The sequence below is a fragment of the Acanthaster planci genome, linkage group LG11, assembly GCF_054643075.1.
Source record: "Acanthaster planci isolate LZ-2023a linkage group LG11, COTS_SCS, whole genome shotgun sequence".
NCBI classification, from domain to species: Eukaryota; Metazoa; Echinodermata; class Asteroidea; order Valvatida; family Acanthasteridae; genus Acanthaster; species Acanthaster planci.
The window spans coordinates 13337222-13354831 of NC_141787.1; the positions used below are offsets into that span (position 1 = coordinate 13337222).

The window sequence follows — 17610 nt, forward strand, 5'->3', positions numbered from 1 at the left end:
TTCTTGGCCATTCTAGACACAATCACACAATTTCTTGGGCTACACAATCCCCTCTTTTTGAAATAAACTGTAGGGGTACTTTTTGAGCTCCTCAGCCTGGTGGAGAATTTCCCTTGAATTGGGCAGTGCACCCATAAAACAGACTGCCTTTGTTTACCACTGTCTTGAAAAAGGGCTTCTTTCAGGACTTTGGAGGTTGGAGGAAATTCATATGATGATGTTCTATAAAGGAGTGGGCGCAAGACTTTGCATTAAAATATTGACTGAAATTTCAAGAGCATATTTCCCAACAGAACACTCAATAAGAAGAATATTGTTTCAAATTTCAAGAATTTCCCTCCAAAATGGAGCATTGGTTGCGGCCTAAAGGCCTCCAGACCCTCTCAAGACTCAAATTACAGGTCTCTTGCAACCTGCTCTCCTTCCCCCAAGTTATCTGCCAAGAATTTTTTCACCAAAATTCTCACTGCAATTATTCATCACTGATGAATACGATATTTTTTCAAGATGGCAGTCAATATTTCGAGTACATTTGCTCTCAGCTCGAGAATGATGTTCCAGAAACCCAGAAAACAGCCACCCGTCGGATGAAGAATCTTTGTCAGTCTTTTTCTAGATTCGACTACTCTGTCACTAAAATAATCCCTTTTTTTCAGTATCAAGTGTATCTCAAACTTTTAAGAGACTGCAAAATTGAAAATTGTAGTTTTGATTACTCAACTGCAGACTGCATGGCAAGACAAGAATGCAGTAGTCAGCATATTTTCAGTATACATCTTCATTGGTTGTCCTGTTCCTTTTAGTAAAACTTATTTTCTTGACGTCACAATTCAGGATTTTTGGGGAGTCGGTTCAGAACTGAATCTGAGCTCCAAATGATAAAATATATTGTCTTGTAGTCTGCTTAGCTTAAAAAAAACTAAAATTGGACTAGACTTCACTTGATTCCCCGGTTCAAGTGTTGGCTGAAATGAAGATCGAGAGGAACATTTAGTTGTTGTTGCTGTAGTCTTTGTCTTTGCTGAATTTGATTTGCAAACTTGTGACGTTTCAGATGTGATTATTGTGAGCAGTGAGACAAGGTATCTTTAAAATTACTAGTACATGTACATATAGGATCAAATCTGGGCTGGAGGATCAAGTCTAGGCATGTTAAGCCATGAATATATGTTTTTCAGCTTTTAGAGGAAGGGTGAATATGTCTGTATTCATTTTACTTTTACTGACTTGTACTTGAACCGGAATGGACATTGATCTAGTTTTCTTTAGATATTGAATGAGAAAATGAATGGAGACGGTTGTGCCGCCCTTGATCGAATTCCTATATGTAATACAAATTGTAGTTCTCCAATAATCAGTCTGGTCAAGTTTTTACCACGTCAAAGCCCCTACTGAAAATTACCCTGCAGCCGAATGCGATATTTTACTAGGGGATCCGGTCGATAATGCCGAGTGTGTTTCATCTCCGCTCCAGAAAAAGAAATTGTTTCAGAGAGGCAGCTGAAGCGTGAAGGGGAAAGTGGGTTTGGCGTTGCCGGGGGTTGTGCTCTTCATACGTCTGGGGAGAAAAATACCAGCACAGGCACCACAAAACCACTACAGCATTAATATATCATATGTTGTCAATTACTTTGGCCCGCTAGGCCCAAGAGCGACCTTTACAATTAATTAGTTTTGTCACCTGTTTGTTTGCAAGCACACCTCACGGCCTAATGGTTTTTATGAGGCATTTTCTTTCATCCATCGATGGTTAGGATTTTTTTGGGGGGGAGGGGAGAATCGTGCTTACTTCACTGTGCCTCTGCATGGGCATGGATTACTTTAAATTTGGAAAGTTAATATGAAACAAACCTGATAGAATAAAAGTGGTTGCTAAGGGACTACACATCTTTGCATAGAGTTTGTGACACAGCTGCAAGGTGGCTTGTAGCTCATCCTTACAGTGAGTAACTGTGGGTGGGGATACTCCCCCCTCCCCTTCCCAAAACCTGTGTCTCCCCCCCTTTGATATTATGAAATGTGCACCACCCATGTTCAAGTCACATTTCATATGCTTTCAGTGCCCTCCTGAAAAACAAAAGTGTGTAGCCGAAGGTGCCCCCCAAAATTCCTCCCCCCTCCTGTTTTGCCACTACATCCTCAACCTAAAAAAGGCCTGTTTTTAACTTATTTCTTCAAATGTGCATAGTAGAGCCACTCACAGGCTCATCTCTCTTCTTTTTCTCTATTTCAAACATTAATTTTGGATTTTTTTTGTCCTGCCCGACATGTATTTTAACACTGTATACTCAGTGTATGCCCCCGAAGGCTTGTGAAAAAACCACAAGGGTACTCGGGTGGGACTCGAACCCAAGACCTCCTGCTTACTAGTGCAGATGTCTTAACCACTCCACCACCAAGCTTGCCGGTGTCGGCTTGCTGGTTCAAATCAGGTGTAGCAGCGGGTACCTCGAACAACTATTTCAAAGATGGATTTGTGCCGGGGAGATGAAATTAATTTTGGAGGCATACACTGAGTATACAGTGTTAAAATACACGTCAGGCAGGGCAAAAATCCAAAATTAATTTCATCTCCCCGGCACAAATCCATTTTTGAAATATTTCAAACACGTTATGGATATGTACAGTTTCTGAAAGCGAACTGAGTCCAGACTTGTTTTGTTCTCATAACTAGTCATCATTCCCAAAGCATCTGGCACAAGAAACAGACCAGCTAGCAAGTTCTGCACGGTTGGTTAAATGCATTAAAATTGAGTATGAGTTCTCCTGCATATGAGTCTCTGCATATGAGTCTCTGAATCTTACCACCCTTTAAACTCGTCCACCTGCTCATCGGGGTATTCTTTCCCTCTTTTGCTCCTTGCAGACTATCGAAGACCTGGAGAAGCGGGTCAAGGATGCGGGCATGGAGATCTCCAGCCGGCAGAGCTTCCTAACTGAGCCGGACAACGCCATCCAGAACCTGAAACGAGAGGATGCCCGCATCATCATTGGCGTCTTCTATGAGGATATGGCACGCAGGGTCTTCTGTGAGGTTAGCCCAGGGGCCTCATTCCGTTTGAACTGTGCACGTCAAAATTGCTGGGTCTTGAACAGGCCTTCAGAATTTTCTGGCAAATTAGGGACTCAGTAATATGCTTGGTACATGTAGTTCTCAGATGGTAAAATGACGGAGATGCAAGTTGCTTAGAATTCCAAGAGCACAGTTCATTGACCCCTGTTAATCTTAGACAGTATAAAGGTTTTTCATGTGACGTAACATGACAAGCAAAGGCATTTCAGGAAGTGCACCGTGTCCGTGGATGCCCGTGCAATTTCTAATCTGTAAATCTCTGTTGGCATTTTCACGTACGCTAAAATAATGAGAGACTTAGAAGGCGTGTTTTTCTGCGCACATCTGTATAAATTCAATGCTGACTGTCAAAAACCATGCGACTGAAAAGTCTCTATTGGCCATGCTTTGGCAGTTCAGGTATTTGTGAAGACCTTTAAATATGCATGTGAATGCTGATGCAGGTGTTACCATCTTGTTTGACTAGTTGTTTTTATCAAACTGCTTCCACACAGGTGTACAAGCAAAAGCTGTACGGACCCAAGAATGTCTGGATGATCCTAGGCTGGTACCCGGACGAATGGTACAAGACTTCAGACCCGAAGGTCAATTGCACGGCTGATCAGCTTATGGAAGCCCTTCAGTACCACATCACCACTGAGGCGCTCATCCTCAAGCCCGACGACACGCCGTCCATCTCTGGCATGGTAAGAAGTCACACTTCATCTTCTCACTGGTAGCCTTTTGTGTAGCCCTTTATGCTGTCCAAATCACTTGACTGTCGCTTGAAATTATGCATGACTCTACTGAAGTGGCTGCGGTCACCACCATAGACTCATGTATAATTTCAAGCCGTAGCCAAGTAATTCAGACACAGACTCTGAATCAACTGGCTGAAGCCACTAGCCAGGAACCTCCATATGCAAACCGACTGGCTGAAGCCACTAGCCAGGAACCTCCATATGCACATATTATTTTCAGTCACAGCGATGATATTTAGACAGTTTTTAGACTGCATATCCCTCATACTTCATGCATGTAGTCTGTGATATACTGGGTATTGGGTGATATACTGAGTATTGGGTGATATACTGAGTATTGGGTGATATACTGGGTATTGGGTGATATACTGAGTATTGGGTGATATACTGAGTATTGGGTGATATACTGGGTATTGGGTGATATACTGGGTATTGGGTGATATACTGGGTTTTGGGTGATATACTGGGTATTGGGTGATATACTGGGTATTGGGTGATATACTGGGTATTGGGTGATATACTGAGTATTGGGTGATATACTGGGTATTGGGTGATATACTGGGTATTGGGTGATATACTGGGTATGTGTGGAACATAACCAGGGGTTCTAAAGTACTGAAGTATCAGCGTAGTTCACAATGATGCCACCTGTCTTCAATTTCCACCCTTACAAACTATTTTCTTTACAACAAAACCCATGTGTTACAGCCCTTACAATGTTTCACTGAGCAGACAAGACTGCAATAAAATGCAAATCTGTAATGTCACACCTTAAAGATTATACCAGCAGCCAGATTTTGTCCAGTCCAGCCATTTCCTCCCAAATCTTTGATAGTCTGCACATGGAGTGTGTTTTTAAAGACACCGACTTTCAATACAAATTTTTCTGAAGGATATGCCGTCTTTAAGCAGGTTAGTGTCCTCGCCACTCTGCATGAGATTTTGAGCAGTGTTCTTTGAATCGGTATACATGTTCAGCAATCCTGCTGACAATTTGAAGAATGTTTCTCGTGTTGTGAGGGGAGATTGCTCCTCGGTGGGTGATACAACATTCATCTGGAGAATGTGGCCTAACATTAAACAGTATCCAGCAAAACATCTGAGTTGTTACGGATGGAGGGAGTATTTTATATTTGAAGAAATAGACACAAGACCACGTCCGCAATTTCCAAAAATTTGTAGCAACCAACTGAGGAGTCTCTTCCCCGGCTCTAATCTCGAATAAGTCAGCGGCTCTTCTTTGTAACTAATAACTTTCTTTGTTTTTGTCCGGCATGGCATTTTTTTCTTTCACTAATCAAACATGGCTTCCACAACAGGAGAGTAATTGCCCTCGGATTGACTAAGAAGTTGTCTTTTTTTTTTCTAGTCCACACAAATTTATTTCCTATATTATCTGTGAAGAACGTGCCAACAGCTTACTGGTCCATATTGCCGTCCGCACCTTATTGGAGAGTGCCGGGATTTATCAGATCAGTATTACCACCACGACAAGTGTTACCTGAACTTTGCCTTCTCATTAATCTACGAACAATTTAGTCATTGAAAAAAAAGAAAAGCCGTTTCTCAGACATAACCCCCCCATAAAGAAAATTCTTTCTTTCAGAATCGCCAAAGCAATATCTGAAGAATTTGATACTTTTGAAAGTAAAAGTTGACTGCGATTGTAACTGTTTGCAGTTGGAGGTTAATTATTGAGGAAGCAGAGAAGCGTAAAAAATTATACTCTTCATTTTGATTCTCCATAACGGATAAATGAATAAAATGAAATAATGAATCAAGGCCGAAGTTAGTGGATGTTTCGTCCACTTCTGAACTGTCCACAGTGCAAGAATCGCAGAAGTTACTGTGTTAATGGTACACTGGGCTTTCAGATCCCACCCAGTGGCATGCGGTTGCTTGAAAGTTCTGGCAACTCTTGAGCTGGCAACCAAATGGGCAGAAAACATGTTTTTCCCTTTCTCTGCCTCTGTCTCTGTCATGCCAGGGTGCTGTCCCCCCAGGGGAGCACTCCTTGAGTTGTGTGTCTACCTCCATGGGGCAAATTTTCTGCTCAATAAGCATCTTTCTAAAGCTGTGGTTAGATCCAGATTTATATTTCCCTAGTGGAGCTCTCATGTAGAGGACCTCGGGGAGAGAGGTAGAGTTATTAGCTATAAAGTGACCAGGCTTTCCAAAATTAAAAAAGGAAAGAAGTGGAAGCTTTGAGCTGGGTTTAAACATGAAATGGGAGTAAAGTCCTCCTCAAATCCTCTTTCAGGATTATGGATATCCAGTCTCTTGCTCCCAGCTAGATCCTTCTCATTTCGCAAACGATCCAAGCACTTGCTTCCACCTTGTTGCCGCTGCCCTGTTATCATTGGCTGTTTCAGCAAAGATCTTCTTACGTTTTCGTCATGCCCTGTTTAACAGTCAGTCAGCCTGCCAGGCCGTGAGGCGATAAATCTTTGACCCGTGGGGATTAGATGTGGACTGGAAGATTACCGCACTTGACAGGCATTTTAGTTTGTGGGAATTCCAAGCCATCTGCTTTTAGAAATGGGAAAGGAAAATATGCAAGAGGCGGACGTCCAGTGCACCCTCCAGAAACAGCTTGGAGTTTAGTTTGGATGATAGCTTCATCTCATGGCCAAAAGTGTAGGAATTTTCATGTGAGGCAGCCGAAGATATTTGATATTCGAGACCACAAAATTAATTTTTTTGTGCAGTGAAAAAAAAGAAGCTGAGGGACACTTTCTTTTCTCTTCAGGTGTGGGGAGGTTGTGTCATCAAGCTCCCAAACATTCGTGCAGCTTTATCCCACTGAACACACAAAATGGTCCATTTTGTCGGGCACTAATATACATGTACATGTAGGTCTAAAATCACGTGCGTGCTGATCCCAATATCTTCAAAATACGACGCAGTCGATGCACGTCCCAAAAATTAAAGTAAAAAATCCTGATGCACGTGGGCATCTGCAGGCCAGAAGTGACGTCATTTGAGAGGGACCTGTATGGTCAAATTAAAGATGAAATGCCTTCCTGTCATGAACATTGGTGGATCCAGAGGAAGGAGGAAAACAGAAGCTGTCCACCCAAGCCCCAAAATGGCAACCTCACCTCTCAAAAAAGCCACAAGAGTTTACATGGAAAAAAGTCCAAAGTTTCTGGTCCCCCAAACACTTTTGCCCCCCTCCCAAAAAAAATTTGCTCTTTTTTCAAGGTATTACGGAATATATTTAATATTAACGGGGTACAGGATTGTCACGATGGCTCAGTAGATGCGAAATGCAACATAATAAGATGAATCAGCTTGACATGCTGTTTCGTTGAAGGTAGGCCTGCCTCTAGGAAGTTGAGGCAAAATTGAGCGAGTTCCTTCTTGTTTTTGCAACATGTGAGGAATGCTGTGAAGTCCACTTGACGTGTCCAAGTAAAGAGGCTTTTCTCTTCGGAGGTTGTCTCAATTTCTGTGTCGGGTAAAAGCAGAGGTCAATCTGCAATTGATTTCTCCCCAGAGTTCCACCCCCCCATTCCATCCAAGTGCTACCCTCTGTCAAAGATACCGCCGATCCCAAGAACATCTGCATCCATCCGCTCTTTGACCTACTATTTGCTCAAGCTGGGCCAACTCCTCAACCCCCCTTCCACCATCTCTTTAATAACACCAGACGTCAGTCTGGGCTCAAAGGCAACTCCATCAGGCTTCTTCTCACTGTATAAATCAATACCGCGTTAATCACAGTGCATGTGTAGGATGGTGTTTTTTTGCAAAGGTACCAGACCGCGAAGTGATGAACGAGTAGTTGTTATTGTTTCTGAACTTTCAGGAGTCAACTTGTTGATGTTCAAGGGTATGGGAAACATTTCAAGGGGGAAAATCTGTAAATGGAGGAGTTTTCATTTTCCTTGCTAGCATCACCAGTGAATGAAGATCCTATTCACCAGTTTTTAGTTTCTGCAACATGGCTGATGCATTCTCTAACCACTAGCATTCGTTCGTTAAAAATTACCCAACCTGCCCATTAGCAATATCAAGACTTCTGTAAGGACATCAGAGGAAATTTCCGTACAAGTTCACAGAAGGACAAAAATTGCTTTGGATGAATATTGCTAGAAAATCGTGTTGGAGAGGAAAAACTCAGCTATCTTGCAGTGTTGGTTCAGCTGGTTAATTATTATAAATTACATCACTGTAAATGGCGCTTATGCATGTATATATTTTTATGAGCCCATGCAGTCAACTGTCATTCAAGGAAATGTTTGCATCAACAGTATTTGACCAGTGGAGCCCATTTCTCTCAGCTACAAGGACCCCAGGCCACGATTTTTAAGTCTAAAATCACGTAAATTTGATGATAAGATACTGTCAAAAATGCAAGCAAGTTAAAGTTTCAAAATAATCAAGAACCAGAAAATTTGATTTATTCATTATTAACCTTGGTTTGTATATCACAGCCCCCTCTCCTTAAAAAAACATGTCACTGTTATTGCATTTTTAAAAAATGTACCATGCTGAATCTGTAACGGAACAAAAGTGTGAATAAGCCACAGGCTTAGGCTGCTTTGAACCAATGGGACATTTCAGGGTCTGAGTGCCAGCTCATACTTGGTGTGAAATGTAAGTTTGCAACATCAGATCAAAATTTCACGCCACAAGTTCACAAATGTTGAGCACATTTCAACTCTAGCTAATCTCACTGCAGATGTTCCTGATGTCGAATTCTCTTCCCTGTAAAAAATTTACTTGAAGTGTGAACTGGCCTTTAAAATGTTGTGGTTCACTGGTGCAGGTAAAAAAAAATAGACGGAACAAGATCAACCTGTCACTTTGCACCTAAATGGCCATATATTTCTGTGTGGAAATGGAAAACTCTTATTGGTCTTAAACCAGTTATGCCATCCGGCGCTGATGCAAAAGAGGAATGGGTTGCTGAGTGGTCAAGACACAGCAAATATGTAAAAACCTTCAGGGACACACTACCCTCCATTACAGTGGGTTCGTGTCATATATTAACTGTCATCCAGCTCAGAAAGAAATTGATAAAACAGGAGACAACCCCTATCTGTGAGAAGGATTTGTGACATCCCGTTTTTCTCAGGGCACAAAAAGATTTATGGACCAATATGCCTGCGTTCTGAAACCAGAGTTTCCGTGCTCTACAGGCAGCCTCCCCTGGCCCAATGACCTACATAGAAGCGCAGTAACAGGACTCAATTACATTCATTTAATTCCTCGCCCTGGCCAGGCCAGACCAGGCTGTGTTTTATTGGCAGTGGAGGGGGGCAATGGTTGTTCTGCCAGCTGTCCAGTCCCCCACCCCCACCCCCTGCAGAGGCATGAACATTTGCGCAATGCTGGTCATTCCTTTAGGGGATGCCTCTGTCTACTGGAGGAGAAATTCCAGCTTGGAATCTGGGGGCATCATGTCCATGTTCATGGCTCTTTGATAAGTAATTTTCTCCACCTCGGTATTTTCTGTCTTCAGGTCGATGTACATAGCTGTTTTGCATTGGATGTGGGGGTGTTTGCTGCACGTCTAAACGCTATTGTGAATCTTTGCTGATAAACAAGGGTTTGTGTTCCCCAGTGATGTTACTTCATGTTGCTGCTTAGTGGAAAATGCTATGCAGTACATTTTTCCCCCAGAGCCATAATCACCTGTGAACCAGCCAAAAGTGTGTGTCCTGATTTTGGTCTGCAGATTTTTTTTATAGCTAAGTGCATTTTCTGTACAATCTTCATCCCCTCTCTAGTGGTACAGGGGAGGCACATTTTAACTCTTCAGTTCTAAGGAGGATCCTGAATCAACCTCCAAAATATGCTAGAATCTGGCACCTGTTCTTGTTTTGATTGCCATGGTTTCAAGTGGGACTTGGCATTCCCGTAGGGGATTAAACAAGGTGTCCACTCACTCAACTGCACAAGCAGATCAGACTGAGTCTGTATTTACTGTGGTAATGTAGGCAATTAGTCCTGCGACTCGTTTCTGTCCCCCTCTTGCTACCTAAATGCAGGCCTGGATTTCCCACTTTCGCACTCTTAAACCGTGTCACCTCCTCTCAATTTGCCAGGGTTCTGGTGTTTGGCCTGCTCCCTTATTCAAGAAGTGTGCACTCATTCAGCGATCCCGCACTCTTAATACGGTCGTTAATTAATGAGACATTACGAGTAGCTGACCGGTTATCGGGTACTCCCAGCGAATGACGTAGACAGTTTGTGAGCCTGCCGGCTGGGATCGATTTCAGACAGTACTGTAGGCTACAAGGATGCTGTCGATACGTCAGTAGCCGAGGTCCCGGAATGTTTTAGCTTTAGCTCGACTGGGGAAACTTTCAATATGAATCACTTTACATCTCTCCTGGCATTTGTGACCCCTTTTTGTGGGGTTTTACTTTGGAGGTAAGTTATTCTTATACCGTGCACATTATGGAGCTATTCATGTATGGCTGTTGAACTTGTGAGGTTCATCTCCAACCCACAAATGCCCAATGCCCCGCCCCCTCCCTATGTTTCGTCTATTCCAGTCTTTACATAAAACGTGTACTTTGCTGGATGCTTCAGAATGAATACACATTTTGCATCTTGAGAGATGGCGGATTGGAGAGGGACATCCGCTTGGAGGCTTGCAACGATCTGTAAATGATTAATTTGTCGCATTGTTTAAAACAAGTCAGGCTTGGGCAAATATTCCACCGGATGGTCCCAAAGCAGTCTTGTACACTGTTATCTGTACCTTTTGTTGTCTGATTGTTTGTGGACATTTGCCAGCTCAAAATGGGAGTAAGGGTCCGGTGAATGGTTGCATCACCAAAGAAGCGAGGCTACTTAGTGGATCACCTGGCTGTGATTGAGAGTATCACCTGTTCCCAGAAGGCACCGGGGCCTCACTAGTCAGGTTCTCTGTCCCTTCACATTCTTGCTTCAGCAAGCTGTCCCTTGAGTTGTGGTGGTCATTTATCAGAAAATTTGGGACATTTGCGTATTCTTACTTTCAGGATTTATGGACATCACCTGAAGTTTGAGGTGGTGATAAATTCTGCCAGGGCAGGGGCAAGTGCATGCTAGTTATGACCTCTGCGGAGGGAACTTTGCCATATTGTTTTTCCTCCAATCGCAGGAGATTTTCAAACAAAAAGGACTGGTGCCTTTGAAGATTACCAAGACAAGATGGGTTCACTCATTTATGAAACAGAAAAAGATGACAAGAGTACAAGACCAACATATCGGCCCTCAGTAAGTGAGAAGTGTCATTTTTATTGGTTGCATTCATTGGTTGTTCTTTTGAGATCGACAGCTCCAGGTGCCAGATCGGGTGAGATTTTCCCATAAAATGTTGGTCTTTGCTAACCTCCTTTTTGAGTTGAGTGGACATGCTCTTAAGTGCGAGTTTGTTCAACACACCAACTGGCAAAAGTCTTCAAGTATTGCTCCATACTTGTAAACTGAAATTCCTTTTTTTTTCACTTCTTGTTGAACAGCAAAGGGGCAGCTTTCAAACTGGTTGCGTTGGTTTCTTTCTTGCCCTCACTCCAGTTGCTTTAAAAAGTGCTGGCAGCGTAAGGTTCAAGAGTTCCAGCCTTAAACTGCACTTAGTGTAATTACACCCTTACTTGTAAATCGACCAAGATGCCAATTCTTGTCAAGCTACCTGCACTTGTCAAACAGGAGCCGCTTTCAAGCCAGATCGAGTGAACGAGTTTTAGAGAAGAGAGGTCATGTTGATGAGCTGTCTTCTGCTAAGTTAGATCTTGTCACAGTTCGAATTTGCACAAGCTGGCTACATTTCCCATTTGTCAAGCTGCATATGCACTGATGCATGTACATGTACGTGTAACAGAAAGATCGCTTTCAGAAAGGAGGGGGAAAAGAAAGAAAATTTCGTTGGCTGACAAAAAAAATGGGGTTCCAAGTTGACAGTCCAGTAAATTAGGCACCAGAGCTTTCAATACTGTTAGCACTGGTGCATATTACAGAGGAGATCAAATTTAGTAGGAAAGGGGTATTTGTCCACGGATGATTGACTTATCGTTGTTAAGGACAATTCTCCAGTAGATTGAGCCAGTGAAGATTGAGGTGATGTATAGATGACTATAGATGGGGTGGTGTTGGGTTGTTATGAGACACTCTGGTCGGTTCCAGATGACAGCCAAGACAACATATTGGACTGGAGACTGATTGCCATGACAACTGTACACATGTCACATGGAGACAGATGGTCCTCAGTCCCCGAGCATCCTCTGTGAATTGGCCAGATTCATGAGACCAGTGGATTCAATTGAAGAAGCTTGCGCTGAGGTTGGGGTGAAGGTTTAATAACTAATTCCCGCTGTCGTTTCCAATCTGAGATGTAGTATGCTAACACCAGCAGGCTGGAAAACCACAATCGGTCCTGCCTCTCTGTCAGAACTCAGGAGACCTTCCAAGAATTTGTTGGCTCCTTTGGGGCTCAGGAAAGTGCGTCCATACCCTAGTCAGCCAGTTTATCTGAGATGCACGCATGACCCTCAGCATGCATGATGTTCATTTGCAGATAACAAGCTGTAACAATCCTTGCTGTGTATAAACCCTGCTCCCAGTAATACAGTTGAACCTCAAATTTTGAGATGCTTTGTTTGAGACGTCTGTGCAATTTTATTCTCCGTGCACTCCCTTTGTAATATTCGTTATGGATCAAAGTTTGCCAGCATGTGGTAAATGAAACTCAACTGCGTGTTAAAGGTTGAAATTGGACATTTATTTCGTGTTGACACGAGGGTACAGAACTTCAATTTCCTGCAAAAATGTTATGTTTGATTTTTGGATTTTGGCTGATTTTAAGGTATGATTAAGTACATGAGCCAGACAGTCTCATATCATGTTTGGTTGAAAGAGGCACCAACTTAAAACTTTGCCAGGCATTTCTTGATAGTTTTGGATATCTAATGGATAGTGTCCTTACTGTAGCCTTGCGTTTGACACAAATGCTGGGGAAAATGTTGTTTAACTGGGAGGTGCTTCATCGATCATTCCAGAAAAAAGGAAAAAAATTAACCAACCCATTCACAATTAGTTGCCATTGATTCTGTTTGTAATCTGCTGGGGGCCCTTAGATACTGCTGTTTTCATCTCTAATGAGTCTTGTAAATTCCTCTCCACATTCTGTTGTCTCTTGGGAGCTGCTTCATTTTGTTAATATTGTTTCACCCAAGAAAAAAAGTTGATTTTCCACAACCTTTTGATGAATGGTGTAATTAATCATGATTCAGTGTTTTGTTATGCAGTCCGGATACAGCATAAACCAGAGCAGCGTTGGCTCATTAACTTGTGGGATAGCCTTGTCGTGTCACAGCATTGGCAGGATGGAATTGACCTGCAGGCGAGGAACTCATAACCAACCAACTCCGCTGTCATTAATCCTCAATCAGCCTCCAACAGTATTGCACTATGTCAACAGTGACTCCTTTGCCTGTTCTGCGTTCCCTCATTTAAAACTACAGTGGGTTGGTACATGGGTTCTGTTATGTGAAGAATAGTTTGTGAATATCAACAGTACATAAATATTCCTTTTATTTAATATACAAAAAATTGTTAAACACTGCTTGCTGGCAATGGCAGGTCCGGGGGAGGGGGGACAGTAGGTCCAAGGCGTCAAAAAGAGGAGCCAATTTTTTTTGGGGGGGGGATAATGATATGCAATCATTTTGGTCTATTTCACTTTCATGGAAAAGCATGTAAAAAGCCCTAAAATTGCACAAGTAGCCTCACCCTTCAGAAAGGTTACTTAAAAACTTCCAATATTTGGGACCCCCAAAATCATTCGGTTCTGGATTCACCCATGCCAGTTGGCTACAGTGACCCTAAATGTGCAGATCCAAAAACTCAGAGGATCTGACGTTTCGATCCGGGCCGAATCTTTCCCAACCTGACAAATAAACAAAGACAAATGAGCAGGCAAGGAATCAACCAAGCATTGGTGAGTGCAGGACAAAGAGGGGAGCGGAGAAAGTGGGTGGTTGGACAGAGGGGTAGGGAACAAGGGGAAGGGGAAGGTGTGACAAGGGGGAAAAGAAGTAGTAGGAGCCAAGGGTGGGTGTGGGTAGGAAAGAATAAAACATGTATACATCTGCTCCGAGCGCAACAAAAGAGGGCACCACATACGCATGCATTTATAATAGAGATCAATGGCGCGTTTGACGCGGAGCACGCTGAGTATGTATAACCCAGGCATAACGAATTTATTCCTTAATGGATAGTCTTTACGTACACACGGAACAAGAACCCGCTTGGAAAACTTACAACCATCTGTCTTTCTTTTGCCGTTTGGGAGTGCACTTCAACTCAGGGCGGATTTCTTTCAGAAGTTTTGAAGCTAAAGAAATTCTTCACAGTTCAAATCAAAATGACAGTTTTTTTTCTTGCCTGGTAGCTACATTGATACAAGCATGAGCCAAATCAACGTCAAAACATTTTTGGGGGTAAAAAAGCTTGGCAGTGTCTCTTCAAAGCGCCTGTGTTTTAATTCCTGTCTCCATGAATTGGTTTTTGCAGATTTGTTTGTATTTGCTCAAGTCAATAACAGGGCATCGCTGACACACCTGCGCAATGTATCACTGAAGCCTGCCGCAAGTGGCGATCTAAAATACGCTGCATAATTTCTAGAAATTCCAGTCACTCAGAGTATGTTGAACAGTCGGGCCCAAGAGACATGGTATCCAGGGCGGAACTATTAACTAACACTGGAAGATGCCTGTAGTGCAGTTATTCACTTGTGCTAAAGATTTCTCGGAGGATGCATTTTTTTCCTTTTCTCCTTTTGATTTTTTTCAGCTTTTTCTGTGTCCAATGCCATAAATCACATTTAATGTACAGCCCAATGGTTAAAACTCGGTTTAGTAGCATTGATTGGGACATGGATGCTTAAGCAAGCATTTTCTTTATAAGTTGGTGCTCGGATTTTTTTAAAGACAAATTTTTAGAGAAAGACAGGGGAAGAAAAGGGGGAAAAAAGGATTTTCTATGGTCTCAAGAAAAAAAATAAGGGTCTTCCAGTCGGAGGGAAGAATATAAAAAAATTGTACAAAAAAAGAAAAAAGGTGGTATCTCTTACAATTAACACTAGTAGGGGACTTTGCCGTCGGTTGGACAGCGGAGCCCCCCCCCAATTTTTTTTTTTACATTGATAAATTTTTAGTTGAAGGATCCAAGACTTCTCAAAATAAAATTTTTTTTTTCAGTTCTTTATCTGGAAGATCGGCGGATCTGAGCACCAACTTGCACTATCTTGCCTTGATGTCTTGTAATGTGTGGGACTTGTTCAACTTTGGCACCGTGCTTGCAAACTGGGTAAACTGGCCCTCAAACTGGAGGGGCTTGGAATTTATCGCATGTGAGGCCCGACAGATTGTAACCCACTATAGTTGGTATTCGAAATGAAGTAATGTCGAGCGGACCATGATATTCTAATTGCAGTGGTCTGACATTTCATGCATGTGACCTGGAGTGTGCGTGGCACATTTGTCATAATTCTGAAAAAAGATGGAGCTTTGGAGAACTTGATGAGAAATTCTTCCACGATGCATTTTGATATCATTCCGCATCAACTATCACAGAACAGAAACAGCGCAAAAGCAGTGGCATATGGGGGGGGGATTCCTCTGGAGATACATGTATGTTGCTGAATTTTGCTTTTTGGGGGCAAAGGGATTGAAAGCATTTTAGATGGCAACATAACCTGATCTGGAAGAGGGTGGGTTGAGGATTCTTTTTATGGGAAAAAGGAATTAGAGAGTTGTTTTGGAGGAGAAAAAAATCCTCTTCCCCCCTGGCCCAAACCCTGGATACACCAATGAATAAAACACGATACTTGTGGACTTTGCAGAACATTTTGATGGAAACTGTTACTAGTGTGTTGTTTGTTCTTTTTCCTTGAGCAAAAATACAGTGGCTTTACATGAAGCTTCTAGGAACACGGGAGTTATGCACTCATCGCCTACAACACTTTGCATAGCCTGTGACTCTGAATCATTAAAAACCTACAAAATTCCAAAATTTGACCCAAGAAATCTAGGACAGGCTTGATGTGTTGAGTATGATTTGTTACATCAGAAGGAATCATCAGGAACTCTATTTTCAAAAGGAAAAATGAAATCCGAGAGTAGCATTGTCGGATAAACAAATCTGAATACGGTCATATGGCTGCTGGTTTTAATCAGGCTTGGCAACCGACCCGAATGACAAAGATACCCCAGGTAATTCCAATTAGAGTTCCGGACATACCTCTCTCTCTTCCCCCCCCCCTTCGTCCCCTGTCAACAAGACAAGGGATGATGAGCCATGGTCACTAGCGAGGAGAAGCTCATCACCGTTTACTTGGTCACCGCAGTGATGGAGGATGGCAAGCCACAAGAATGCCAACGGAGGGATGCCCTGCGGAGGGGTTTGCAGGAGTGCAGGGAGGAGGAAGTAGATGGAGCGGTAATGAGGGACTATGGGAGGAATGCCGCGGGTCCTTGGCTCAAGGAAGTTACAATTACCGGGTCTTGAGTTGGTGTGAGGATGAAGTTTCCGGCCGTGGGTTGCTTCCAAACTTCTGGACCTCTTGTTTGTCACTTTCCTAGAAAACAAACTTTAAACAAATACTATTCTCAGTTGGAGAGCTTTTGTCTTGCATCTCAACCATTTCAAGTTTGTAATGATTAGAGTGTACAATGTATGTTGTATCTCATCTTTGGATAATTTGTACTGAAAAAAATGTGCCAAAAAATAGGACTGGCTGGTCCGTGGTAATAAGAATGCTGCCTTGCCTTGCTTTGTGGTTCCGTTTCTCATGGATGTCTTTTGCCTTGGAGAAAGATTCTGCTAGGATCGAAACGTCAGGCCCACCATGTTTTGTGATGCTAGGGTTTGGCAAGATGAGAATGTGTTCCTTTACACCATGGTGTAAGTTGTGACTTTTGTTTGTCACGTTCAGGTAGAAAAGATAATATTTATATCCATTACTGAATTGTTCCTTTGATGATTTGCAGGTGGAGATGGTTACATAGCCAGTTGCCTGGATATCTGCCGGACCACCGGTCCATTGTTTGCCTGCTTTTTTTTTTTTTAATAGGTTGCATTGTTTAAGAGTGACTCACTCTTTTGTCTGCTGGCCAGGTGAAAGATTTGGCAGTTTGTTAGTTACGGTTCCTGGTTGATTTATTATACAAGGGTTAATTTGGGAGCAATGCCATCGACAAGTAATTTGTTTCTGAGTTGAAAGACTGCCGGTTGATTAGGTTTTATCATAGATGCTACTACTGAACTGATCCAGTGACTGTATTCATCTGCTAGTTGGGGGATGATAATATGCAATGAACTAGGGTTAGGTCATAGTCGCACCTGAAAGTTCACCCGAGTGTTGCGAACAGCCATTTCAGTGAACAAAGGTCAGTCAATGAATTTATCATGAAAAAAAAAATTTGTTCGATGATAAGCAGGCCTGAGTGATTTATTGAACCCCAGGTCAATTGGAGTGTTGACTTATTCTGTAATTATGTTCAGCAAATGGAATCAAAGTCTGCAAGGAAGTCTTGTATAGGAGGGCAGGGGGTGAACATGTAGTGACAGATCCAACATGTAGGGGGCCCCTGAAATGGTGAGGAAAGCCAGGTATACCAGCAAAGCATATAATTTCTCATTTGAAAATTTCTGTTGAAAGTACATTTGTAATTGAGTAACCAGTTGAAAGCAGATGAGAGAGGAATCTAGACAAGACATTCAAATCTTAAAAGAAAGAACAATAACAAAAACTGGACAGGGTGGAGGGTTAATGCATTCTGCATCTGTTAACGGGAT

The 17610-nt window shown here is 42.5% G+C and overlaps 1 protein-coding gene across 1 annotated transcript in view; it reads left to right on the plus strand.

The window, feature by feature from the left end:
• Positions 1–17610, plus strand: part of LOC110981381 (gamma-aminobutyric acid type B receptor subunit 1-like) — a 117495-nt gene that overhangs the window by 70501 nt on the left and 29384 nt on the right. The window contains exons 4-5 of the mRNA XM_022238911.2: positions 2867–3034; positions 3568–3759. Coding sequence (XP_022094603.1) covers positions 2867–3034; positions 3568–3759 — 360 coding nt within the window. The remainder of the gene's footprint in view (positions 1–2866; positions 3035–3567; positions 3760–17610) is intronic.